The 27,644-nt window shown below is 38.4% G+C and overlaps 1 protein-coding gene across 3 annotated transcripts in view; it reads left to right on the forward strand.

Moving 5' to 3' along the window:
* Positions 1-27,644, forward strand: part of LRCH3 (leucine rich repeats and calponin homology domain containing 3) — a 62,498-nt gene that overhangs the window by 16,940 nt on the left and 17,914 nt on the right. For all 3 annotated transcript variants that reach the window (XM_086618037.1, XM_086618034.1, XM_086618036.1), the window contains exons 2-10: positions 10,554-10,698; positions 12,167-12,293; positions 13,071-13,176; positions 13,351-13,487; positions 14,430-14,539; positions 18,839-18,932; positions 19,700-19,820; positions 22,369-22,517; positions 24,967-25,043. In XM_086618037.1, the coding sequence (XP_086474163.1) occupies positions 10,554-10,698; positions 12,167-12,293; positions 13,071-13,176; positions 13,351-13,487; positions 14,430-14,539; positions 18,839-18,932; positions 19,700-19,820; positions 22,369-22,517; positions 24,967-25,043 (1,066 nt within the window). The remainder of the gene's footprint in view (positions 1-10,553; positions 10,699-12,166; positions 12,294-13,070; positions 13,177-13,350; positions 13,488-14,429; positions 14,540-18,838; positions 18,933-19,699; positions 19,821-22,368; positions 22,518-24,966; positions 25,044-27,644) is intronic.

The following is a 27,644-nucleotide window of genomic DNA, read 5'->3' on the forward strand; positions in this document are numbered from 1 at the left end:
CGCTGATGCTTTTGTTGGGAGTATGTCCATTTACTGGTATTCATTCTGCATGATCCTGCATGTGAGAACTGAGAAAAGCAGTTATCTTAAATTAAAATAAAAATGGATGAAGAAGAAATACAGGAGGAGAGGTAAATTTCATGTTGCATGTGCTGGGATTGAGGGCCTGAATCAAAGCAGCAAATAAGTCCTGTAATGATTCTAAGTAATGGTGCAAAGTTTTGTTGCAGCAAAACATTTACAAAGTGAGCTTAGTCTCCTTTGTTTTAGCCAAGATAGTTGCTTAATGCTAGAAGAAAATAGAATGCTGAAGTAATGAGGACTTTGATCTGATTCAATTCCATTTAATGTCTGCTTAGAAAATCCCGATTAAAGATTTTCTTTCAAAAGTTGTTTTCTTTCTTCTCCCTTGTCTTTTTGTGAAGCTTTTTGTGAAGACAAGCCTTTGGCTTGTTTGTCATTGTGCAGATAACAGCTAATTTAAGGAGACTGTGCTGCCAAAGGAAGTCACTGCCCTCACGCATCCGCTAGAGATAACAGTTCATGTAAGTCCTCCCCAAGTTAGCTTCAGGCAAAATTTGCAGGAGTAGTTTAAACAACTTTAAAAAGTCATGTGAGCTAACTTGACTGTTTTTCTGCCTGACCTGAATTGGGAAATGCTCACACAAGTGTTGCAGAACCAGTAGCTTATAGCAAAGGGCTGGTAAGGAGCATCCAATAGAGGTGATAATTGTACACCTGTATAGTTGGATCCCAGAGGGTGTATCTCTAAGGCTTTCAGATATCTTTTTAAACTGACTTGGTTATACTAGAATAAAAGGCTAGATATACAAGTTTCATGCTATGATTTGACTTTTCTTTTTTTCTTTCTTTTTTTTTTTCTGCGTTAGTTTAAAGTTAACAAGGAGTAGGTTTGGGTCAAACTGAAATAGCCTCCTTTAAACTGGGCTTATCAATGAAGGAGTGCATGCTGCCTCGCCAGCAGTCCAAAGGCTGTTTTCCATGGCAATAAATACTCTACGTATGTTTTGCACAAAAAAACAGAGGGACCTGCAACGCAGCTGGCCAGTTGAAGAACTGAACTTCCCCAATTTAGCTGGGCTTGGTGAGCTGGAGACCCTGGTTCATTTCCTCAGTGTTAGATCTCTTGCAACATTGTTTCTCCAACTTTCACTTATTTTAATTTGTTTGGCTTCATGTTTTAGGGTTGTTTGAAAGAGAAGCATGATTATGCAGTTGGCTGGATGCCCAAGTTTAGTGAGGAAAGGGAATGAAATTGCTGGAAGAGAGAAGAGTGGGGAGGAGTGGGTGTGGTGGTGTCTATCGGAAGCTGGAAGCAGAGCATGTGTAAAAATTTTAACCCCAGTCCCCATAGGAAGAGGTTAGAATTAATCCTCATTTTCAAATACAGGTAAAGAGTTCCACTTTGCATCACCTCTGCCGTAGCAGTGCGTGCAGTTGCAGTTTGTGTTCTGTCTGTAGTCTGTCTCCTTGTTTACTGACCAGTTGCAAGGCCCAACTGGAAGGTCGTCTGACTTCCTTTGTCATGCCTGCCTTTTAGAGCCACTGAATTCTGCTCCCTGCTCATCTGAAAAGTGGTTGCATCTCATTCCTGAAGTGTTTGCTTTGCTCCACTGTGCGCCATACTTAAAATACCGCGCTGTGTACACAGGGACATACCTGTAATGAGGAAAACTTCCGAATAAATCCCTGATCACAACCCTGTGTTTGCTACTCTGAAAAGAACCCTGCATTTTATTAGAAGTGTGTGTTAAGGAACCAAAAAAAGTGCAGTTTCGTAGTTGTTATTTACCATCTAGTCTAAATCTCAGCTGCTGCCAAAAGCTATAGTCCCTTTCTTCCCTACACGTGCAGCCATACGTTCTCATCCTCTCCCTTATATTGATGTTAGATATTACACAACTGCTGCATGAATCAGATCATGCCTCAGAAGGGCTGAAAACCGTTTGTGGCTTTGGTTTTTTTGCAGGATTTGTTCTCAGTAATGAGACCCAACTGGCTGTGTGGCTGCACAGTCGGGAGTGCTGGTGCAAGGGAGGGGGTGATAACACATGATCAGTAAGAACCATGGAACTGTTCCCTTCTCTGGCTTAGTGTGGCTGACTGCGAAGCCAGGGTCTACACTGAAAAATGAATAAATAATACTTGACATAACAGTTTGATCCATTTAGGCTACTGATTTTCCTGCTCTAGAGCCAGCTAGAGGAAAAGCAACTTGGAGTCAATGGAACATTGGGAGTTCTCCGTTCCTTGCAGAGACTGGAGCTTGTCACTCTTGCTTGTTCTCCGGTAACCACACAAGAACAACTGTATAATGGTGTTTTATGGTTTCCAGTGTTTTTATTTTTAATAAACAAGCAATATCATTCCTCGCAAAAGGAAAATGACATTATTTTGCAGAAGAAGTGGCATTGTGTTCCAAGTTATTTCTCTGATTAGAAGGTTTATCCTCTTTTTGTGGTACCCATGCGGTCTGCTCTTGTGAGAAAATCATACTTTCACTGGAAATGTGCTTTCTTGTCAGAAGACACACAGCAGCTGATGTTAAGGGCAGGACTGTAAAATACATGTTTGTGTTTAGTCAGTGTTTTTTGTGGTGACACCTATGAGGTTTTCATTCATGTGTAAAAGAGTAAGCTAACCTTCAGCAAATATTCATTAAAATCATGTGGAGAGAAAAAAAAGAGAGGGAGAATGGGAGTTGGTGCTTGGAATCTTCTGTTTTCCTCTTTGATCCCAGGTATGACTGAGTTTTCTTATTTAGTATAATTAAAGTTATTACAGATCTTTGTTCCTGGGTTTTTCTAGCCTTAAAAGAATGGTGAATGTTGCAGAGACTAAGCTCAGTAAGACAGTTGTGCTTTGTTAATTTCTTGGTTTTGTGATGTGTTTTAATGGAGAAGAGTTGAAGGGGCAGCTTACTGTTAAAAAAAACCCTAGTGTAGTTCATGTACTTTGGAAGCCAGATTCTGCAGAACTCCCTTGTATGACTGTTCCTAAGATGCTCCTGAGTTTAAAAACAAAAAAAAAGCTAGCCAGGTTTCATTTGGTAGTCTAGGTGTTGAAGGAAAAGGTAGATGCTTTGGCCATAGTTCTTGCTCACTAAAATTGCTTCAAGCATGGGATTTGTGAGCTTTCTTCAGAGAAGTGAGGTGTTTTCTTGTTTTTTAAAACCTTTGGCAAGAAGCTTTGTTATTTGTATTGAATGTTCCAAAATAAAAGTGTAGCCAGAGGAAATTGCGTATGTGAAACGTTGATCCACACATCTGAAACTTGGCAATGATTTGGCAATGATTTGAAACAGGTTTTATAAATGATAATGTTAAGCAGCTTTGGTTAAAAGCATGCTACTAACCTTGTCTTTAGCACACAAGGCAAGAAATCTAAAGGGCTGATTTCAGTGTGAGGTGTAATCTTTCATTCGTTTTGCATATTACACTGTGTGTTCTCAGGTTGGTGAAGCGGGCTTTGGTGGTGAGCACCTCTGCATTCCAGGCATAGCACCGCCAAGTTGACATTTAGAAGAAACCACTAACCTTTTCCTTATTTTCTGCAGCTGTAGAAATCATGGTCCGTTCATGCTGCAAAAACAGCAGGTTGGAGATTCTTGAGTACAAAATGTTAGTCCGTGGAAATGGTTAAAACAGTTTAATGCTGCTAGTAGTGCTGCTGAGTAAGAGTGTGATCGAATATATCAGGAATGGATCTACTGAGAATTGAAATGTGATGAGTACGTTAAGGATGGATTGCTTGTCTGAATCCAGTTTTCCTTCATGAAATAGTAGAAATTGGGGGATGTATTTTAGTACAGGGCTACGAAAAAAAAAATGTAGGTGAAAACAGTCTTCATTGCACCCGTTACTGGGGTACTCCAGCTTGGGCAGTGGTGCTATCGCATCAGCAGTGTGCATTACCTGGGTAAAACAAAGAAGGAACAGCCTCATTTTGATTCAGTATATGCCACTTTCTTTCAGCTTAACAGGTTTACAAGAAGTGTATCTTAGATACGTGGGAGAATAGCTGGGAAAAGTTCAGGTTTGACAGGACTGGCAGGTAGAAGGTGAGTCAGGAGATGACATTTCTGAGGTTTGTTTTAAATTAGGGTATGATGAAAGTGGCAGCGTTATATCACAGCAGGCAGGAAGAGGTAAAATCACCCCTGCTGTGTCAGGATATCCTCCAGGTGTGAAATGAAGCTCTAAGGATGCCAACATTTTCAGTGCTTAGGAAGGAAAACATTCCCAAGTACTGAGTAGAGAGACCAACAACATCAGAATTATATCACAGAGGTATTCTTTTATGATAATTTCTGGTTTTCTTGTGCAAGAAAAAAGTCAGTACAATAATACCAGTGGCTCATCTGCTTAGGACTATGCTTTTGTTTTCATTTTCTTTTAGTAGCTTTATGGGAATGTTTCCTAAAATTCAGCAGGATCACAAGCATTGCTCTCCTCAGATTTTCATTCCAAGTTCTGAAATGTTTGGGAGATGAAACAGACCAATTCATAAAATGAGGATCAATATGCATTTGGCTAATAGAATGAATGACAAGCAAAAAGTAGATTAAGGTTTATATAAGAATGTGCTTCAAATGCATTTGGGAATGTGAGTAATTGTCCTAATAGAGTTCATTCTAAATGTCATCACTGAGCAATCAGATGGCATCAAGTTCCTCAAAAGATCTGTTTAGTGATGTTATCTGAAAGATGCCTGTAACCTAAAGAGGTAATTTTCAGGGAGCAGCCTGACTCTTCCAGAGCAGTTGTTGTAGACGAGTTGTTCAGGTGAGCTGCTTTTTGTATCTGTGAGATGACATCAACTACTTCAAGGGTATTCTTTGGTGTTTTATGAGAAGGTGGTGATTGTGGTTTTGTTATCGTTGTGAAACTGTGGAGTTTGCTTCTGGTCTTTAAGTTGTGTATGTAGGGGGAAAAATAGGTCTGTTTACACAGTTGCAGATTTTGAATATATTTCTTCTTGAACAGCTGTACTTCATCCTCTTACAGCAGTTCATTCTGCCTTTTGCCTTCTGTCACTCTACTGGTTGTCAGCCTCCTGACTTGTCTAATTATTTATATGAACATATATTTCTGCCTGTAAGCTGAAAGGTAATACATCTTAGATTTGTCTGGTATAAAAGGAAAACCGTGAGCGTGCTTTTAAGTTACAACACATGCTTCATAGTTTTAGGAAAATAGAACATTTTCTTGCCCTTCAAAGGAAGTCATCCTAGTTGAGGGCGGTGTATAGTAGCCAGCATCACCACCAGGATTCAAATCAATTCAGATACCAGTATTGTTGCATTACTGTAGCACATCCGTGGCTGATGTCACACGGCTGCGACTGGGTTATTATGGGAGACATGGTACGTCATGGGTGGGAGCCCACAGTTTACTGCTGGTGACATATGTCACAATTGCTTTTACATTCGTGTTTTGCCAGCAGGTGTTACAGTAGTTGCTGGATTTTGGTATTGAAGACAGCCAAAAATCGAGGCTTCACTGGTTTACATTAAAAAAAAAAAAGTTTAAAATGTGTGTGGGGAACACATGCAACAATCTGGTGGCAAAAGGCAGATTTTTATCAACAAAATTTTGTAGCACTGGTCTTCATTGTCTTAGTTAATTGGAATGAGAGCCGAAGCCATATTCCCATCCCAACAGGATGAGTGGACTGATCACATTATCGTCTCGTGATGAATTGGAATTCACCACCACCCTGCTAGTTTGAGTGCCAGCAACAGTTGAGCTACAGCTCCGTCTCTTTCTAGTGTATGTAGTGGGTTAAAGTTAAAGTACCTGGTGCCTTAAACAATGCATTGTTGCACGTCAGTGGTTTTCCTCTGGAGACAAAATTTGTGTTACAACTTCGTTTAAAGATGTGCGAACACAACCCTGCTAGTGTTTGATGTTTGAAGAACGTTCTTCTTTGAGCAGAAAGAGTTTACACTTAGTTTAAAATTGCATTTAATTTGGCATTAAGTGTATTCTCTAGTCTCGTCTAAGTTTGGATCTGCTGGCTTTTTGTACGGAATCTCAGTTAAGATGGAAAAGGTCTGTGCTCTAAGTCTGCTCTGAGATTTCATTTTGTATTTGTGCTGTTGGCTTTTTTATCTTTCACAAAGAGCTTATTTCCAAAGAACGCTTCCCCTTTGCCAAAATTCCACATGATCGTGCCTTCAAGGAAACGCATCCATTTTTAGCAGGCTAGGAGAGCCTTTTTTTAAAGCAGATTTCTGGTAACAGTAACTTTAACCCATGAAATGTGAATGCAAGTCAATCCTAGTTCCAATTGTAATAGCTGTATTTCACTCATATGCTTATTCATAGTGAAATTCAGCATTTGTGCTTTTGGGGGGAATTAGTCATTTGCTCGTTGCAGTTTATGGTATATCCAGCAGCAAATATGTCACTGAGTCTTAGGAATGCTGTGTTCTGGACTTAAATACTTGTTGGAGGTTTGCAGGAGGGCAAGGTGGGGATTGCAAATAACCAAAAGCAGTTCTTCATTTGCAGATTGAAAATTCACACCACATTTTAACATATAGCGCTTCCTCTGACTCTTGATATATTCTTGTTTTACAGTTAGTCTTTTTTTTCTAGCACTTGGCTTTTTTTATGGTCCTGGTAGACCCTCCCTCCTATCTCCCCATTCGAGCACATGAAATCATGGATGCTGTGTATATCATTCTTACAGCCGTCTTATGAGTAGAAATGCTGCAACCTTATTAACCAAACTTGCAGTTGGTTAGACCCGTTTTGAATTATTCAAGAGACTGTACTACTGTGTCAAAATTCAGCTGCAATTTAATCTGCTTGCCACTGAATTTCCATTGCAGAAATGCCAAGTTCCAAAAATCACTGTAGATTGAGGGAAGTGTGGATAAACTTAGTTGTTGCTCCTAACCAGCTTTGGTGTCTCTTTTCTATCATGTTATGAGCTCATTTGTTGTTTAAAAAAGTGTATTTTCATTTCTTCATACCTAACGTTATTTTGCAGGGAGTTGTTTCTTTCGAATTACTAAGAATGTGTGAAGTTCTTGACTAGTTCATGCCTTATAGTCTGCACAGTATATAAATACTGGGTTTTAAATGGTCTTTGATAAGATAAAGTGAAACAAAAAGCAATTGAGAATTGTCATGTTTATGCTTAAACCCCTTCCAAAACAGAGTCGAAAGAAACTTTTTCTTTGCGACTCTTCTGCCAGAAAATATGGCTCGTTACTTGGGAAGCCTATTTAAGTATTAAAATGGACTTTGCCAGCACAGCTGTATGACGGAGGGATAAAGCCGTGTGCTGGAGGGTGTGAGTATATTGGGAGGCAGGTGGTGGAATTCAGTTCCGTCCTCCAGGGTCACTAAGAAAAACACACCTTATACATGAACCAATGTTGTAATAATTCTTTAAAATAAATAGATGCTTAAACATCTAGTCAATGTAGAAGCTAAGTATTTTTTTTCTAAATTGCTCTTGCTTCTTTCTTGTCATCTCTGACATAATTTGCATTCTTCTCTCTATCTTATATTGTAGCATACGGCTGTACTGTGGCAAGTTATATGTATCACAGATAATTTCAGTGATTACAAATTACTTACTAGAAATTTTTCAGGATACATCATTTTTATTTGTGTTGGGACAGTATGTTTGTTTGGAAATTGCTCTTCTCTGGTTAGGTTTTTTAACAATGTTGGCACTGGAGGGATCCCATTGGGAATGTTGCAATTTTGGACATCACATTGTTGCATAGTTTTAGCACTATTACTCTGCTTTAAATCTGCTGCAGCTATACAACTTGGAGGAGGGGAGGGTTGGAGTTTGCTGTCACTTTCACTAGAACATTAATGAGAATTAAATTATGGAAGTAAAGCAGAAGAAATCCTAGGACAGACTAGTGTAGTATGGGAGATGGCTTGTGCAAAATAACTGTCCTTGAAGGTGGATGCTGTCCCTGCAGGATGTGCACAGATAGTTTATTGACTTCTTTGCTATCCACAGATTCTTAAGAAGGTTCTGATCAGCCTGATTCATTTGCTGTTTCCACTTCGGATGAAGTTTGACAAGTGCTTTAGATCAGCAAAAGTAATCCCTGCCGCCAGAACAAGGAACTTTGCTGACTGCACCATCTTTTTTTCCTGGTGCTGGCATAGAGTTTGGGGGGCTGTGTGGTGAGGTGATCAGAAAAACTTGTATTTCATTCCGATCAGAGTTTCTCCCAAACTCTGACAAAATACAAAGGGCCTGGGATGAGCAGCAGAGGTAAGAAAACTTTGGATTTGGCGTTAGCCCAAAACAGGCTCCATCACAGCGGTCTTTCTTTGCGTTTGATGCATTTATCTGATGTTTTATCTGGATTAGGATATGGTAAGATTAGGATGTTCATGGATGCTGTCTTTAGCAGTCAGTAAGTGCAGGATTTTCTTCACCTTTAAGAAGAAAAAAAAAAAAGGGGAAGGGGAGGTTGTCCTGTTTCACAAAAACTAGAAAAGGGAGCAGAGATCTAGAACTGTTTTCTGTCAAAGCAATTAAACAATTCTAGGTCTGCAGCGCAGGCTTAATGCTGATGACTTTTATTATGTTGTAGTTCTAGCTCCTGCTGTTAGAGCTGGTCAGAAATGTTAATTTGAAAATCAAGTTTGGACAAGTTTAAACTGAGGTCATGTTTGAGGCTGGCACAAGCTGAAAAGAAGCACTTAGTGCGATTTTGTTTATTCATTTAAATACTTGTTGCTGAACAAAGGAGGAGTTTTGTTACATTCCCCATTACCTTTCTGTATCGGTGGATTGCAAGTTTCCATGATTTCCGTGTTTTCTAATCTGTGTGCAAGCTGCAACATCTGCTGACCATTGTATCCATCAAAGCCTCTGCTACAGCTAGCTTCAGTCATAGTGTAGATGGGGTAATGCAGTTCCTTCCCACTTGTACATTGAAGTGCATCTGGAGGTTTTTCTCTACAAGGTTTTTCATAGTACTTCTTTCTGCTGAGATGTTTAATTACTAGTTGTTTATCAGTAGTAGCTCATGACTACCTCAAGCATTGAGGTAGACCTGGCGTCAGTTCCAGCTGCACTTGGAGTGACCTGTTTTCCTTGGACAGCCTAGAGCAGCATACATTGAACAGTGGTAGGCAGGATGTCCCTGATGAGGGCTTCTTTACTCTGGAAAAGCTTCTCTTTGGGGGAAAAAGCAAAAAAGTCAAGAGAGACAAGACCTATCTACATTGACAGTCTTTAAAATGTCATCTGTATTGGATGATTCCTTCATGGAATAAAGACACAGAAATTACCATGTCAGTTTATTGTGTATGTTTTGGGGTGGGAGCTTTTATCCTTTTATGCTGATGAGGAGAAATGGAAATTCAAAACAAATAAAGAAAATAACTATTACATTTGGATTATTTTTTTTTAATCATTCACAGCACCAATTCAGGTTAGATGGGTTTTTACAGTGAAGGTCTGCCCTTCCTTAAAAATGTAAAGGTGAAGCATCAGTTCCTTAAACAGCTAGTATATCTGTAGGAGCTCCCTGCTGACGCAAGGTGCTCTTCATGTGAGCGTAACTCCTGTCGGAATTAAGAGCTGGGTGTGTTAGGAAGCTGTTAGTGTGTGTTTGGGAGAACCGTCCTTTGGCGTTTATAAGCCAGAGCCTTCCTTGACCTTTAAAGAAGAAAGAGCGCTTTGTAACTGCATTATTTATCACAGTGCAACTTTTACTCTTGAAGAAGAGTAATACTGATGGATATTGTATACATATAGACTCATAATTGCAACTGTCGAAGCAAAAATATCAATTCTTCAAATACCAACATTTGGTGGTAGTTTTGGTTAAACTTTTGTCTCTTGCCGAGCAAGGAACACAAAGAAACAGTAAACCTTACTGCTAGCAGCAAGCAGGGCATTTCCCTGCAGCTGGGAAGAGCCTTTATTGAAAATGATTCTATTGCCTGGTTGAGATTACAGGCTTGATCTGGTGTCCCTCTGAAGGAGGGAATGCTCTGGCTGGAGTATTGTCTGATCTGTGTGCCTGATGTTTTCCCTGTTGGAACCGTTACCTATAAATGTGCGTGCGTCTATATAAAGTATATGTTTTAGATCGGAAATCTGAAGCTGAGAGTACCTTAGCAGGGAGAGGGAGAAGAGCACTTTCCGATTGTTTTCACTACAGCACTGCCCACCCAATACCAACTCCGTAGTCTAAACATGGTCCTGGAACAGAGACTTGAAGCTGGGTTTTCAGCATCTTAAACTAGCTTCCTCTAAGCATAAGGCACTTCGGGATATGAAAGCGTGACTATGCAAGGAGTGTTGTATCTGGCTGGCTGTCATTGTGGCTGTAAGATTTTAAAAGATGTTGATTTTTTTTTGTGTATGAAGTGAGAGTCACTTCATAATCTTGAAAAATTTGTAGGCAGGACAGTGAAACTGATTCCTGCCCAGCTGTTCCAACTGCGCGACCGCGAATATACAGATAATACTTATCCTCGGGAAGTTTTAAGATAGCTTTACTCAATGTTTCTTTTTCCCCCTCCCTTCAGATTTGTCACGGAACAGACTGTCAGAGCTTCCAGCAGAAGCATGTCATTTTGTCTCCCTCGAGAGCCTTAATTTGTACCAGAACTGCATTCGATATATCCCAGAGGCTATTTTGAACCTACAGTCTTTAACATTTCTAAATATCAGGTAATGATTATCTTGGAAATTTTACTTAAGCATCGGTAGTCTAGGTTTGTACATTTCGATGCATGAATAAGTAATGTTAACATGGTATATGATCATCACATTGTTACATTGTATATCATGGAATTAAAGCAACCTGAACCAGTTTTACCCACTTAGGTGGATCAGGGAACACAAGGATTAAGCAGCAGCTTGTAGAAATGGAGTATGAAGAATAAAGCTGATCCCAACTTAAAGGACTCACAAAATAAATTCCAGTAGTTTTCATGTGAAATACATGCATGCAGACTGAAAAGAGGGGATGGAGCTTTTGGATAGTCTTTACAGTTCAGCTCTCAGCAGCTGAATAAGGCTTGTGCAATTTCCCTTTGCCTTCACTGTACTGGTGGCTTTTGAAGATCTTTCTCAAGCATTAACACTTCTCTGCCAGCATTGAAAGCTATTGCTGCAACCAGCTATGTACAGCATCCTCTGTTTGTAAAAGGTCTTTTAAGAGATGTGGAAAGTTCCTCATCACAAATTGGCAGTAATAATCAATCAAGAAAAACTTCAGGCTCTTTCCTTCTGGTGTTAAACTTTTCCCAATTTTTTATGCTTACGAGAATTGTAGGGATAGGATATGAATCAGATATGGGTTTCCTATTGCTGTGATCTCTAGTAGGTGCCATCCAATTATCCTTTTAAAAGCTACTGTTAGTTCACCTACTGCTCAGAACTTTTTTTTTTTTTTCTTTAATAGTAGGGAAATTTGGGGTTCAAGCATGAAAAAATACAGCAGCATATTTTGGTAAATGTCAACACCTGGTGAATGCCTTAGTAAAGATCCTAATAACTTTCTTTCTAATCATCCAGTCACTGTTCCTTGCTATGTTTTATTTTTAAAGAGAATATTTCTCTTTTACAATCCATTCTCATCCTGTCTGATTCTCATCTGAGGTTATGGTCCAGTCATATGACCTCATATTTGCTTTAATAGTGGTTTATTATGAAATGTCCAAGACTGGATTTTGGAATAGTGCAATTCATCATACCAAGATTCTTGATCCATATGACTTACTGGATATTTAAAGTATATTTCTGACTAAGTAATGACTTTCTCAGTGGTGTTTTGTATGTGCCGACCTGCAGTACCACCTATCAGAAAGGCTTTTGCACTAAGTTCGAACATACTCATTTGTGACAGAGGGTGGCTGGTTGTCAGAAGCACCTGAAAGGGCACGAAAATATCACATTCCACAGCACTGAGTTCAAAAGCATCTGATCAGACTTGTGACTTGATATTCAGAGTTTGTTTGTGCATAACTAGATAAAACAAGTAATGAAGAAAGACTTCATGGAACTGCTTTTATGGTAATTATATAAAAACTGAGTTGATCATCTAAATGGAGTGTGCATTTTCTTTCATTGCATTAAGATGTAGGTGATTTCTCATTAGAGTTCTGATGATTTTCTTTTCTTTCTGTCCAAAAAGTCGAAACCAGCTTTCAACATTGCCAGTACATCTCTGTAGTCTACCACTAAAAGTTTTGATAGCAAGTAATAATAAGTTGGTTTCAATACCTGAAGAAATTGGACAGCTCAGGCAGCTGACAGAGCTTGTGAGTATACAGTTATTTTTTAACTATCATTATTCAGTCTTTAATTTTTAATTGATGTATTTAATAGGTTTGGAGATGCTTCAGAAGAAATAAAGATTTTATTTTTAAACTGATCAAAATAATGCAGTAATTAGGATGCTATCTGGGCATATACAAGATCAACTTCCTGTTTCTCATTCTGCTGAGGACTTTGGGATTGTAAACCAGTCACTTGTATGCAATAGCAAGTTACTTAAATCTGCTCTTAGTCTAAGGAAAATTTCTATCTGCCATAGTATCTCCAACTATGTTTTGACTTTGTATAGAGATTTTAGAAAACGGTTTGAAATACTGAGATTTAAAGAAAATTTATGTGAGGAAAAGATAGCTTGCACTAGAGAGCAGATGATCCATGTCAATTTAACTAAGAGTATTCCCTATTTTTGAAAGGAAGGATGGATGGAATTAGAGCTCTTGGTGCATTTGTTTCTGGCAAAAAGCTTTTATGTGGCAAGTTGTGCAGTCTCAAGTAATATTGAATAGCTTGAGTGAGAACTTGAAATAAGCTTCTACACCAAAGTGCTTAATCTTTTAAAGCTATAATTTCCCCATGTGTTTATGAGAATAATACCTCACATCAGCAATGAGTTTAAATGAATATAATGATCTGAGGTGTTAAGTAAATAGTTATCTTTTTCTTTCAGTTCCTAAACACTACATACTGTAGTTAACAGAGGCTTACCAGTCAGTGGTGGTAGCATCAGAACTGCTAACTCGTTCTTTACTCTTGGTTTGTAGGATGTGAGCTGTAATGAAATACAGACAATACCTCCACAGATTGGTAATTTGGAATCCTTGCGGGACCTAAGTGTCAGAAGAAATAATTTGGTGTGTTTACCTGAAGGTGAGATAAAGGCTGGCAGTTTTAACAGCAGAAACTTCAAGTACTTCTTTATTTTTAATACCTTTCTCTTCCCCTGAGAGCTAGAAGCAACGTACTTAATTATTTTGTAAATCACATATTTTTATGCTCTTGCTTTTAAATCTGCTGAATTGTATGTTCATTTTCTCTTTCCAGAGCTTGCTGAGTTGCCTTTGATTCGATTAGATTTCTCCTGCAATAAAATAACAACAATACCAGTTTGTTATAGGAATCTCAGACATCTGCAGACCATCATGTTAGAGAACAACCCTCTCCAGTCACCCCCTGCACAGGTAAACTGCAGCTAGGAATTCACATGACTAGTTCAGCTAAAAAAGGCAGAACAAAGTGCATAGCTGAAGGATTATATTACAAACTTAATTTAAGAACAAGAGGACTTTAAATAAATTGCATTGTCTAAAAGTGTTAAATATATAGCACAGCTTGAAAAATCCCTTTTTCTAATCTTACTTTACTGTATTAGTAGTCTTACCTATGCGATATTGCTGAGAATTCCACTTCTAGCATTGTACTATTAGCTGAAGATTTTCACCTCAGTGTAGGAGAGAGGAAGCTCTGTTAGGCAAAACTCGTTTTGTGCCACTCAGATGTCAAAATTTTGACTGAGGCGTCAGTGCTGTTGTGTGCTTTTTCACTTTGCAGTAGAGTACTCAAATTGACCTTTGAGCTGGAAACTGCAATATGGCTAGTGACTAACTTAATTTTTACGGTGGGTATATAAGCCTTTGAGTATTACAGGTTCTGCTGTGAGCTGCTGCTTCTGAATCGAGTGGCACTTGCTAAGACCTGTAGTTTCAATAAGGTTTTGCCTCCCTTTTGAAAGCAAAGACAGCTGTTATTGGCTTCATTCACTTTAAATTTGAACTTGCTTTGGCAGTCTGCCACTGCCATTCAAAGCTGGGCATGGGTGGGATGCATCTGTTCCAATGCCAAGGGTATAAATTCTAGTACTTGTAAATGCTTATGTCTTGTTTGTGAGATGAAATTTCAGCATCCATGCAGACCAGAACTACTTGGAGGACAGCTTCCATTTGTCTATCGCGGGCATCTTGCGATGCTCCACTATAGCTGTTTCTCTAAAATTCAGTGAGATAAGAAGAAAAGATGCATTGGTTGACATAAATGTGCTCATTTATTACTCTCAACTACAAGTTAAATGTCTGTAGAGTACTTTGGAAATGTATGGTCAAATTATGTAATTTTTTTTTTTAAAGATATGTATTAAAGGAAAAATTCACATATTTAAATACCTGAACATAGAAGCCTGCAAGATAGCTCCAGACTTGCCTGATTATGATAGGAGACCCATGGGATTTGGATCTTGGTAAGTTTGGCACAATCCAAGTTCCTAGTTTTGATGACATTCAGGAAAATTATGTCAGTCATCTGAGTTTTTAAACAGAATAGATCCAAGGATTGTTCTTTGGTAAGTGCACTGATGCAGGTAGCTTTGAAAAATATCATTTGGGTTATGTCATGATGCGTTCTAGCAAGGTACCATTATATAAGAAGCGAGGAGCAGTTCATAAGAAAATCTGGGCAATATCATAGGAAAGGCAGTGTTAAAGCTGATACACAGTAAGGAGAGAATGTTGGTATCTTCATAGTACAGGAGGCGTGCTCTCATGTTGTTAACATGTGTGTTCAGTTTACAAGATCCTAATATTTTCCACATACTTACTGAAGTATATCCCTGCTGTGATTTTTAACCTTTTGTACAGAATTTTCTAACTGCTGCGCTCAAGCTGCAGGTGTAAATGCTGATCTCCACCCCATTAGTAAACTGTTACTCTTGGCAAGCTTTCACTTGACCCTATTGCTTAGCATTGTAACACAAATATTGGAACAGTTAGCCGTATCAGCTGCTAAATTAAGATGTCTAGAGAAAGGCAGGAGTTAAGATTTATTTTTTTTACATGATACAGAAGAAGAGTCGTCAGTGGAGTATGAAACTAAATATATATAAAAATTACCTCAGTCATCTTGGAAGGTGGTAATAAGGTGTGGAGGAATAAGTTGTAAAGGAGGTACTGCTGTCTTAGCAGCAATAAAAGACAAATCAGAGCACCTCACAATAAATCATCGTGAGTCACATTTGTGAATTATTTGCATGGGGTATTGACAGTGATTCCTCATCGGCACTAAACATCTTAAATTATTTTTCTGGATGAGGTCAACAAATGAGCATTTTATGAATGTTACTCAGTTTCCTAGAGTATAAGGTGTTGCAGACGGTTTCTGCGTAATACTGGGAATACTGTTCTGTTAATGAAAAGAAAAGGCTCTAAGTGGTAAACTGTCGTGATCTGTTTATCTCTGGCATAGTTTGCGTATTGTTTAATAGAAATTCCAACAAAATCAGTGGGCTGCTTACTGATTTATTGTTGTCTGTAGTTGTATATTACTATGGAAGTTTTCATTAATGGCTTTTGTGAAATGAGAATTATTAATGTATTTTAATCATAGCTTGGAATTATGAATGTAAAAACAAGTGCAGAACTGGTTGAGGATGCTTTCTCTGGAGTTGCTTCCACATTCAGCAGTATGAAATGAGCGTCAACTGGCTTTCCTTTAGCTGTATTTCCATCCCCAAGAGGAGATGAGATTTGGTGATGGAATTTGTTGTTACTGTGCTGTTTAGGGCATTTGGTGTTGCAGGTGATTTCTCCTGTCTTCGTGTACCTAGGATAGAACTGTCCATGGATCAGAGTACGTTAGGAGAAAATGGTGGAATTATCTAGCGGAAGAGAAGATCCCAAATTATTACGTTCTTCTGGAACTGGGGATGAGAGAAATAAAAGCGTTGAACTACAATGTAGTTAGTATTTCTAGGCAAGTCACAAGAGCTTTGTTTGTTATCTTCAAATGTGACCAATAGAAGTAAGATACCAGTCAGTACACCTACGTTTTATTGCTGTTTTATCGGATAAGGCAGGTGAAATACCATGGAGGTTAAGAATCTGAAACTGAGTAGTAGAGATTCTTAAAGTTTAAAATAGTTTGAGCTGTACTGTCAGTTCACTCTTGATCAAACATGTTTTAGTAACAAAGTTGTTAATACTGCTAATAAACCAAGATAGTCTGAAACATCATGGCAGAAAGTGTGATTTGGAGGTTCTAGTGCAGCTGATTATTTGTTTTAGCCTTGTCAAATTATGTCAAACTGTCTTAGCAGAGTGAAATCTTGTATGTTACAGTCATTTTCAAAACACAAGCTATGTGAAATTCATCTTGCAGCAAGTTTTGATGTGCTGCACCCAGTCTCTTATTCACAACACTGAAGTTCAGAGCAGCTCAGGTTGGTGCTGGAGTTAATGGGATCTAGAGGAGGCAGAACTGTCAAAAGCTGTGTAGCAATTCTTTTGGCACTGAGGCAGACTCGTATAGTCTGGAGTTAGAAGGTTTAAAATATGAAGTGCTCATGCATGAACCAGTGTAGTGGCTATTCTGGGACTTGGGCAACTCTTCTTTCTTATAGGAGGTAAAAATAGAGGTGTTTTAAGCTTTGGAGCTGTGTGTTTGAAATGTTGGCAAGTATTATCTTTCTTTTGGCTGCTGGCCTTACCAGACATTTAGCTTCTCATCCTTTGATTTCAAGCCTTACATAGCTTCCCGGCTAAGTTGTAGTTGTCCCAAAATGCTCTGATCTATCCAGATGCATAATTATTGTTCTTTGTAGCCTGTTGGACAGGGAGGAATAAAAATCTTAAGTCTCGACTGATTTCAGGATGGCTGCTATATGATTATGAACATGAAAAGTGTGCAGCATTGCATAGCTGATTTTAGATGTGAGAGTTGGAGAGATGGAAAGCAGCTTTCATGTTAAAAAGGAGAAGAGGGTCCTGGGAACAATGATTATGAATGTTTGAGCTTCCAGATAACCTTAGTGTTAGATGTGTAACTTCTCAAAACCTCTGATCAAAAAGGAAGGCTAAAAGAAGAAAATTTGTATAAAAAATACTTCCTCATTTTTGAGATGTAGCCAAATAGTCATTTTGATGCTCTTCGATTTGCAGTAACTGTTCAGCTTAGAACAGGGTTCTCAGAAGATTCTGAAACTACTGATGCATTTAAAATGGAATTATACTGCAGATAGTTTTTTTCTTTTCTCTGATCCATGTTTTAAATCCAATATTTAAATATTGTGAACTCTTAGCTAAGTATGATTCTATTGTCAATGATTCCAGTTAATTGTTCTTTAACTGCACTGGATGATTTCATGGTCGTTCTTTTTTCTTTCCCACCCAAAACAAGGGAGTTTTTTTCTTTCTTCTTTTTTCTTGCTAGGGGTTTATTATGCAGATGATCTTTCTGTTCAAATACAGGGCCAAAAAAATGCAACTGCGTTGAGTTAATCAAAACTTCATGCAGGTGCAAGAGCTTGTCTCTTGGTGTACATCTGCAGAATCTAGATGTGCATAGAAGCAGATGTATAGCCTAACTTTCCTCATCTGTAGCCCTCCACCCCTCCTTTTACATTTTTGCTATTTTATGTCTATCTGAAAATGAAAATAGCCCAGTGTAATAGTCTCTCACTGTTCTACAGAGTCCCATGCACGCATGCGGTGCTGCATAAAGAATAATAATAATAATAGTAATTTGAAAATAAGTATTTCCTGAAAGAGGGATTTTAGAGGGAGCAACAACTTGAGAGCAATATCAGTGAGATGATGACCTGCAATTTAGTTATGATGGGGTGAAGCAATTAGCTTCCTGAAATTCATTCTTCCTTCTGTATTATGTAGTAATTACTGCTGCAGTTCTCCCTGGGGCATCGAGTGCCAGTAGGACAGTTGAGCCATTGTGAAATGCCATCTGCAGTGGATCAGACAAGTCTCATTGTCTCTTTTGCTGTAGCTATCTGCAGCAGTTGCCAGACTTGACATCTGTGATGGCTGTACTGCTGAATTACGTAGTTTCTGAGCCCAGAAATGTAGAGAACTGCATGGCCATGTGTATTGTAACACCAGGCACATGCCTAATGCCTTTGTCTAGACATGTCATTGACAAAGTTAGGCTTTGTAGATGAAAACTGTACTTATATATTTATTATATTGTGAAGTATTTGAAATAACTGTTCAGCTTATTCCACAGTTTCTTAGGTAGATAATGATGATGATGATACAGAAGATAGCCATGTAATACATTCTGCATACTTTTGTGTAGAAGTATATTCTGATATATCTGTATTTTTAGTAATTTTGCATGAGTTTATGCTTACTTATGAAAAATTTTGTGGGACAGTGTTTTTCAACCAAAACATATCAGTAGTGGGAAATGAAATTTTGACTTGTTAAAGAGTGAAATAAGAGACCACTTTGCAGTTTTCTTTGTCATAATTTCTGCTTGGGAAATGTTTGAAGTATGGATATATGCTTTGGATCAGATTAGCTCTTAAAACCCTAGGCAGTGGCAAGGGGACAGCTGACTGACAAGTGTATTTGTAGCTGTAAGCACATGCCTCTAGTTCTATGTGGCAAATGCAGTGTGATGCTTTCTAATACGCTGAGCTTGTGAACACACTGCAACTGTGCTTGGTAGCTTATTCTGCTTTTGTTCTGTAATAGCTGAGAAGCTTTTGGTGGTGTTTATGTTACAGTAACTAAAACTGTGTGTTTGACAGCCATGAGGAACTCTATTCCGGTCGTCCGTATGGAGCACTTGATTCTGGCTTCAACAGTGTGGACAGCGGAGACAAAAGATGGTCAGGGAATGAAGTAAGTGTTGCAGCTTTATTTTTGTTGAGTGCAGTATTGTACAGGAAAGAGAACTAGTAAGTATATGTCAGGAAGCATGTTCAGTAGGTAACATGTGTATGCTAGTGTGCAGGTTGCCTTGAGCCAAAATTATTTCTTGTTTTATTGGAGAAAAACAGGCATAATTTTATATATAGGATGGTCACAAAGTTGGAATGAGAATATTGAGTCAATTACTGATGAGTAGTTGTTTCAATAAAATAAATCGGAGCATGAAAATTAAGCTTCACAAATGAGATGGAAATTTCATGTTCTCTCTTTGCAGCTTGTTTCAAATATTAAAAATAAAATCTGTTTGCCATTTAAAAGCAGGAAAATGAGATCTCTTAGCAAGAAGACTGCCAATTACTCTTCCAAGGAAGAAGCTCCCTTTTGCTCTTGGGACAACTAGAAAAGGCAGTATTCAGTACCTGAAGTGTTTCAGTCCATGCACCTGCTCACATGCCTAGCTTGGATTTTTGGGACGGTTCTGGGAGTTTCCGTCCTGGGATGTTTTCAAGCACTTGCAGATATTGCAGAGCAAAACTGTAGGCAGACTGGTTTTTTAAGAAAGCTTAAACATATATTTTTTAAAAACAATACTCTATAGGTGTATTTTGCTCTAAGTTAGTGTTTTATAGGTGCAAACAGGACAGTTAAAAGTAAAAATACAAATCAAGAGGTGGTAGCTTACAAGATGTTGTTTCTGAAGAAAAGTGTTTCTTGACTTCACTGCTTGTTTTCTAAAGCCAACAGATGAGTTCTCGGATCTCCCTTTACGTGTGGCAGAGATCACTAAAGAACAGAGACTGCGAAGAGAAAGTCAGTATCAAGAGAACCGAGGGGGCACAGTCGTAACTAATGGTGGAGGTAAATAGTGATCTTTGGCTAACAATATTTATTGTCATCATTATTAAAGTTCCAGAATATTTGCTATGAATAGTAGGCTGTCTAAAGAGGAAAAAGATAAAGATCTAGGTGGAATTACACAAAAACACAATTGTGTGAACAGTGTAAAAACGCTGTTGTATTAAGGATGTTACAAGACAAAATCAAATAGCATCAGAATTAGGATTATCTGGGAAACATCGGCAGCTTCTGCATATGTGCTATGTCAAAGTCTGCAAATGCTTCAGTTTTGGCATCTTGAATTTCAGTGCGTGGAGTTTTGCTTGTTTGAGCTTCCAGGGAAGATTTGCAGCGGCGGTAAATTGTCAGTGCTCTGTGCTGACTGCTGTCAGAACGAGATGTGCAATTTTGTCAGGGAAATTTCGTATTTCCAAGTAGCAAAAGTGCCACGTTCAGCAGTCTTGGGTTTTAATCCAAACATGCCAGCCATCTAGGAGGGACTGGTATTTGTGAGCGACGTTGCTTTTTTGCACCTTTTCAATCTGTTGTCCTGCAGTCTTAAATAGCACCCTCGTATTCATTCAAGAAGTGATAGCGTTTCCTGTGTTTCTTGATCTCTGCAGTCCTTCTCAATTTTAACTTCCAGTAATCTGCTGCTACCACTGGCTCACAGTTCAGTCCTCTTCTTGTTTATGTGTTCCAATTTTAGCATTCTTCCAGGTTTGTTTTTTTCAGTCATTTCCTCTTCTCTATTTTTTTGTACTACTGATTATTAGATCTCATCCCCGTATACTTTTATTCATTTTTCTTCTTTGTCAGCTGCTCCCTGTTTTCCATTGCCCCTAATGTCTCCAGTTCATATTCCCTGAGCGTCACTCTTCCCACCTAGTTTTAGTTTTCCATCTCCAACTCCCCCTTTTTCATCCTCTTTCCCTCCTCATCCCCTTCTTCATCTTTTGCCACCTTATTTTCTTGGTCTTATTCTTCTCTGTCACATTATTTTTTCTTTGCCACCGTCTAGAAATATCTGAAGCTTTTTGTTTGAGTCACACTCTTTTACTCATTAACTGACAAAAAATTCAGTTCAAACAGTTAAATTCTGGCAAAGTTAGAAGAATTGAAGACATGGTCTTATGGGAAGCTGTGGACAGCCTTAATAATAGGTAGTGCTGCCAGCCCCGCCTCCAAGACTAACCGTATTTTGTTCTTTGGGTTTTGTGCACCAGGGATTTCAAAATGCTTCGCTAGTCTTTTAAGATGGAGCACAGTTCATGAGTAGGAGTATCTGAGGCACAGAAGCCATAGCATGTGGCTGCCAGTGATCCAGGAGATCCTTTCCAATTTTGTGTTCCTAACACAGATAATAATGTCTTTCACCCTCTACTGTATTATTACTATTATTATTTAAGTTTAATAAGCAAGACTGGAGAGAAGGGGGGTTTTGTTTGGGTTTGGTTTGTTGGAGTTTTTTTAAGATTTGAAACTGAGATGGAGATTTAATGAAACCAAAGTATATAGGAATGCTGTTTTGGATGGTTGTAGTAGCAGAGGAGGTGACTTTGGCAGTAACAGTTGCTAGATTGTGTGGTGAGGCAGAGAGGTCTGTTTTAGACAAGCAGGAAAGGGACGGGGGAGTAGAAAAAGAATGTCTGCAGGAGAGTCTGGAGCAAGTTTGAGGACAGTTTTAAGAAAAAGCTCTAGTGCTTATAAAGGCAGCTTATGCTTTCCTCTGCATCCCCAGCACAGCATTTCTCGCCAGGGTAGTTTACTCAATGTCATGTCTCAGAATCTCTGGGCAGAATGTGTAAAAGCAGTGACAAGTGAAAAAATTGCCCTACATAATATCGCCCACACAAGGGAAAATCAATACTAGCCAAACTGTGCTGTTTCTTGCTTTCATTTTAGTGGTTCCTAATTTCTTTTCTCGTTCCTTTTTTTTAAATTAAATTACAGATGCTTTTGTGTTGTTTTAGAGGAGTTTTGTTGCTTCCTATACTGTGCTTCATTATTTCCATGTACACTTTTTATATTTATTGCATTTACATCCAGATAACTTGGACAGGACATGCTGTCTTCTGTTTTGTTGTTGTAGGAAGAAAAATAGTAGCTAAGTATCTGTCATACCCATCCTAATTTGTCTGAAGGAGATCAATTAGAACCAAGAGAGATGATTCAAATGTGCACAAAATATTATACAGTCTTGGTGTTAGTCGATAGATTCTGATAGATAGCTTTCAGTATTAAAAAAAAAAAAAATCACAGTATTCACTTTACTTTTTCAGTCACTGCAAAAGTATCTGTGGCCAGCAATTTAGAACGATCATCTTGATATATGTTTCTCATTGCTTTTTAAAAAACATTAATTTTATAATTATTTCAAAATTTGATGTTTAACAAGTGTTAGTGGGCCTGGCAAAATTCAAGAGCTTTTCAGCTGAACTTTCCAGATAGAACAAAACAGTAGGGCCTTAATTCCTGACATTGCTTTTTTGTTATTTTTGTGGGGTTTTTTTTCTCTCCTGTTGGTTATCTAATTATGGGTGTTTTCTTTGTGTGTATATATGTCAAGTGGAACATGATCTCGACCAGATCGACTATATTGATAGCTGTGCCACAGAAGAGGAGGAGGAAGAGGTGAGGCAACCCAAGTGCATGGACTCAGACAGCCTCAGCTCACAATTCATGGCATATATTGACCAGCGGCGAATCTCTAATGAGGTGGTGCTTTTACTTAAATTAGTTAAATTCATATGCCCCAAGAAAACCTTTGTGATGGTATTAATGCATCTTGTCCTCAGAGGTTTTCTTTGTGGTTTTTTTTGGTTTGGTTTGGTTTTTTTAATTTAAAAAAAAATAAATAGGTCTGATCTGGAGGAAGAGCACAGAAGTGCTTTGTGGAGGGTCAGAGCTGGAGCGTTAAGCTGCTCCCAAGTGCCATTTGGGTTATGTGGAATAAGTCTAAAGCAGCTACGCTGTTTTCCTGTCATGTGGGTTCTTGCAAGCTTGTGCTTTAGGCATATGTGAAGTAACTGGTTTTTCCAAAGGAGTGCTGTCTTCAAAAAACATTTAAGTTGATGCTTCCAATGGGTAGTTGGGGATATCTAGAAAATTGTTAATCTTGACTTGGCAGTACTGAATATATACAGACTTTCTCAAAGGAACAATGTTGATTGTTATCAGCGTAAAGATTTAGTACAGGAATTTTGCAGCTACATCAATTTGTCCGTTCATGTTGATTATAAGTTATTTGCCAGTAAGCTCAATATTCAGACTTTTCAGAAAAACTACTCTCTGCAGAGAAGGATTTCTTACTGTCTTACTACTGAACAAGGCTCTGAACCCACAGGTGCAGACTTGGATATGCATATAGTCACCATTTCGAACAAATAACACCATCTGTAGTTTCAGATAAACCTGGCATGAAACTGTTCTTAGTCAGTAAAAGTATACAGTTGAATGAACAATAAGTAAAGTTATTGCTAGACAGGTTAGAAAGTTCTCCAGACAGTTTTTTACAAATGTCTAGAAACAAGCGTGAGTAACTCTGGGCATTGCCCTGTTTTCTCTCACAGAAAAAAGAAAAAGGGGGAAAAAAAAAAGGTGCAAACTTAGCAGATACTATCCTGATAATAGCGGCTTTTATTGATCGTTTACTGTATCCAAATGATGTCCTGGTGCAGACAAGGACAATGATTCCAGTAAAGTTACTGTCACTTTTATTTAGCTCATGTCACTTCTTTGCCTTCCAGCTGCGCAAGAATTAGTGTGCACTTTAATAAAATTCACTAGCGTTGCTCTGAAGTGGCATGAATTGTCAAAACTGGGAGGTGCCTTTGTTCCACTTGCAGTAGCCACTGCTGTGAACACATGGAGAAAACCATTCCCTGTGAAGTCATTTGAGTGGTATGCTTTTGGAGAGCATCCTCAGAAATTGAACCTAGAGGAACGGATTTTCAGCCACATAATGTTTCTTTCTGTGTTCTGTCAGTCTTAATTAGTACCTGTGTACACAGCTGCACAGTTCAGTGGCTCACTGTACATACTACATGAATAACTTGTCTTGGAAAATCTTTGTGGCCAATACACTTAAACGGTACCTATTGTGCTGCGATTCAAATGTGTCCTTTCAAAGTTTTGTGTGTTTTGAAGCAGAAAGATACTTGCTCTTTGAGGAAAGAAAAAAAAAATTATGTGGATCTTTAGCATTCAGATAGGAGCCTGGTCTCTATTTTGTCCACTTTATATTACTGTTTACTGTGTTTAAAATCAGTGACACAGGTATGTGTTAATTTTGCAAATCTCATAAATTCAATATCAAATCACAAAAGCTGACGCCACCTGAAGCATAGACACGAGAGCAAAACTCAGAAAAGGCAGCTCTTGGCCATACAACCCAAGGACTCTTTGCTGTAGATAGTGAAAAGACATTGACCAATATCAAAAAAAGCTATTCGTCGGGATCTGGCTATTCATAAAAATTAAACTGTTTGCTTTTAACTGAAGCAGTAGTTTCTCTAAAAAGGCAATTCAAAATACTCTGCTACTCAGGAAGGCTGACTATATGCAATATGGCAACATACGTACAGGCATGAGTGAAAATTGTCAAGTAAATCTTGAAAAATTTTCCATTTTCCTACATGAATGGATATCAGTAGAAGTTTTAAAATAGCACCAAGGGCAATGTGTCTCTGTTCCCAATGGGTTAAATGATTTCATAGCTCAAATTAAGCCTAAGATGTTCTCATTCATCCTGTGTTTTGCTTTTAGTCCTGTGACCTGTCGTTAGGGCATTGTAAGAGAGCATCAGCCATTGTGTCCTCTACTTCTGAGAGCCCAGGCTGCATTGCTGCACACTTTGACATGCATTCTTCCGAGCTTAACTCTACATTTTTTTCTAAGTGACATATTAAGTATTTTCTGTCCACATCTACATCTCTGCATGAATCTTAATAGTGAAGGTTTTTTAATTCTTCAATTTATCAGTAGGCATATTTAATCTTAAAACTAAACTTTCTTTAAATTGCAGGAAAAAATAAAAGTGAATTTGCCTAGCCCGAAATGAACATTCCTGAGTTGTGTTTTGTGGTTCTTTGGCAGGTATTTAGTTACAAATGTTACAGTTTTCTGAGTAAGCTGCCAGCTTAGTCTTCTGTGTTGTTTTGCATAGGGCTCACCAGTAAAGCCTGTATCCATCAGAGAATTTCAGAGAACAGAAGATCCAAGACGATCTTTACATCAAAATAGGTGAGAGTGTGGTAACAGTAATTTTATACAAAGTTTCCTGATGAATGCAGAGTGCATATTTACTGATGTGTGTTTAAAATGGCATTGTTTTGTGTCGATTCCCTAGAGATGTGCATGGCACTTACATAAATTTCTGCTCCAGATGAGGAGTTTGGATTCTAACAATGGCAGTGACCAAAAGGCTCAGCTGTTCTGGGCCAATGCTCAGCTTTAGATTGGCTGGTTAAACAAATCCGCTAAATTAAAGTGTATGCTTTTAAACTGATTTAATATCTGCTTTTCATGATTTAATTTGTGCTTTGATTAAATAGTTGGCTTAAGCTATATTGCATAAAGGACAGAAGGGATAAACATACTGCAGGTTTAGGGGAAGCATAAAGAGAGTTACTGTGGAGTGTGGTATGCGACAAGGTCACGTTCTTGGTCGGCTCTTGGTACCCGTAGTAAACCGTAAAACGTGCTTTTCTGTGCCATATTCGTGAGCTTACATCGGGGAAGAAGGGACAGAGTGGGAGTCAATGCTGAAAACAGGTTGCTTAGTTTAATGAAGTAGACTTTTTTGAATTATGTCCGTACTTTTTAATGATTCCTTGGCTTATTGGAGGGAATGCTTATCCGTAAAATATAGGTCAGAGTTGGAGAGGATATAAATGAAGTGGTTAGGCTTGAGAAGAGACTTTTGAGTGTCTAGTTAAAAGAACAGAAGATAAGCAAATGGAATTGAACTGAAGTTGAAATTGATAGAGCCTTTAACATGGCATTGGAGCACTTCAGTATTCTGTTGAGTGCAAGTGAATGTGCAAGGACTCAGCAGAAAACCAGTGCTTTTGTACTAGGAATGTTAATAAAAAAAAGAAGACAACTGCTAGCCTTAAGTATGTCATTACTTAATGCTGCCAGTAGAAATTAATTTTCTACTATTGTGGCGTTCTAAATGGTATTGAAAGAGAAAATGAAATCAAGAATAGTGTGTAAATTTTTCCAGAGTTATGGCAAGATTATAATAGGAGTTTTGAAATGTGCAGTCCATGTGCAGATACAGTAGCTGTACTGGTGTAAAGGAGGGTAACTCCTTCAGCATATATCAGCATTCCTTACCCTGTAGTGTCTGCAGGTAAGGCATAAAATAGTGCAGCAGTCTGATGTGTTATCCCCAAAGAAAGTGAGTGCACTTGGTTTGAAAGACTGGGGGGTTTGTTTATTTATTTATTTTTCTATCTGAACTTTTGTGGTCCACATGGAAATAGTTAGGCTTCACAAACACTAGATTCCATGACATATCTGAAGGAAACAAGACAAGAGAAGGCTAGTTAGTCAGGAGAGAGCTGCTCTTTACACAGACAGTTTTTAATGATAAAGGAAATTGTTGTTCACTAGGATATCCAGTGTTTTCAAAATTTAACTTAAGGATGGCAGGAGATCTTCGTGTGGAAGTAGTTAGTCAACAATTTAAATGAATTGTAGTTTATTCATATTATGCTGCAGCAGACTGAAATTCTTAATGAGGCACTAAAAACAGGTCATATTGTTGTTGCCTTCAAAATTGTGGAAAAACAACCATATGACAATGAGTAATTTTTTGTATTTTAAGCATGTATTAGTCAAATATTTTATTTGTGGCAACCACAAGCTGTAAACTGCCTCCACAACAATTCTGTGCAAATGCCTTGGCAAGCAGCCTCTGTTTTTTTATTTCAGCATGCTGGAGCCATTAAAGCTCTTAGAGTTGGATGTAATGCAGGCTTGATCTCAAGAGTACTTACATTAGTTGATTCAAATCAGTAAATACAGTCCGTGCCTCTGGACAGACTGTGGTGCATTCCTGATGCAACAAAGCTGTGTACGCTCTGGTCGGAATACGCTTCTTGGCACTCGGCTGAACCTGGTCCTGTCCGTTCAAAACATGTAATGGATTTGTCACGTGCATTGGTGCTAATTTAAGTAACAGAGGGCACCTGCAGCATACGGGTCTTCCGCATCTCTTAAGCGTTTCCGTGTGGAATAGGTAATACGTGTACACACAGACTGCAGGACTGACATTTTTTGGAAGTGCGTTGATAACTGCGTCTCTATTCCATAGTTGCCCCAGGAGCAAAGATTGCGGAGTCTAGGCTGTCTACTCAGTTTCCATCAACTTTCTTTCTAGGAAGCAATGTGGCAGGGAACATGCTGTAGACTGTGAACCTTGGGAGTCGTCTCAGTGCTAGCAGCTGCCTACTAGCGAAGAACTGACTAGAAAGTTTCTCTTTTATTGTTGATATGATGGCTAAGAGACAGATCAGTTATTGTTTACCTCGATGGCTTGTATCACTTACTGCTAGAAAATCATCATTTGATCGGTGACGTGAGCAGATTTGTTCTGAAAATACTAGAGAATGCTAATGTTTAAAAATAATTCTTTCCAGAGCAGAAGGAATAAGGGCCACAATAATCACAACGTAGTCTTAAGACAAGAATTCCGTCTTTGTGTATGTTGAAATCATTGTTAAGCAAGTTACATTTGTTTGATTATGAGCTGCAGTAGTCGTGGGCTGACTTGATATCACAACATGATTTCTTTAGTCATCCGAAATTTCACCTTTGTGGTTATCTGAAGGTACT

This window comes from Tauraco erythrolophus, chromosome 11 (assembly GCF_009769465.1).
Source record: "Tauraco erythrolophus isolate bTauEry1 chromosome 11, bTauEry1.pri, whole genome shotgun sequence".
Taxonomy (NCBI): Eukaryota; Metazoa; Chordata; class Aves; order Musophagiformes; family Musophagidae; genus Tauraco; species Tauraco erythrolophus.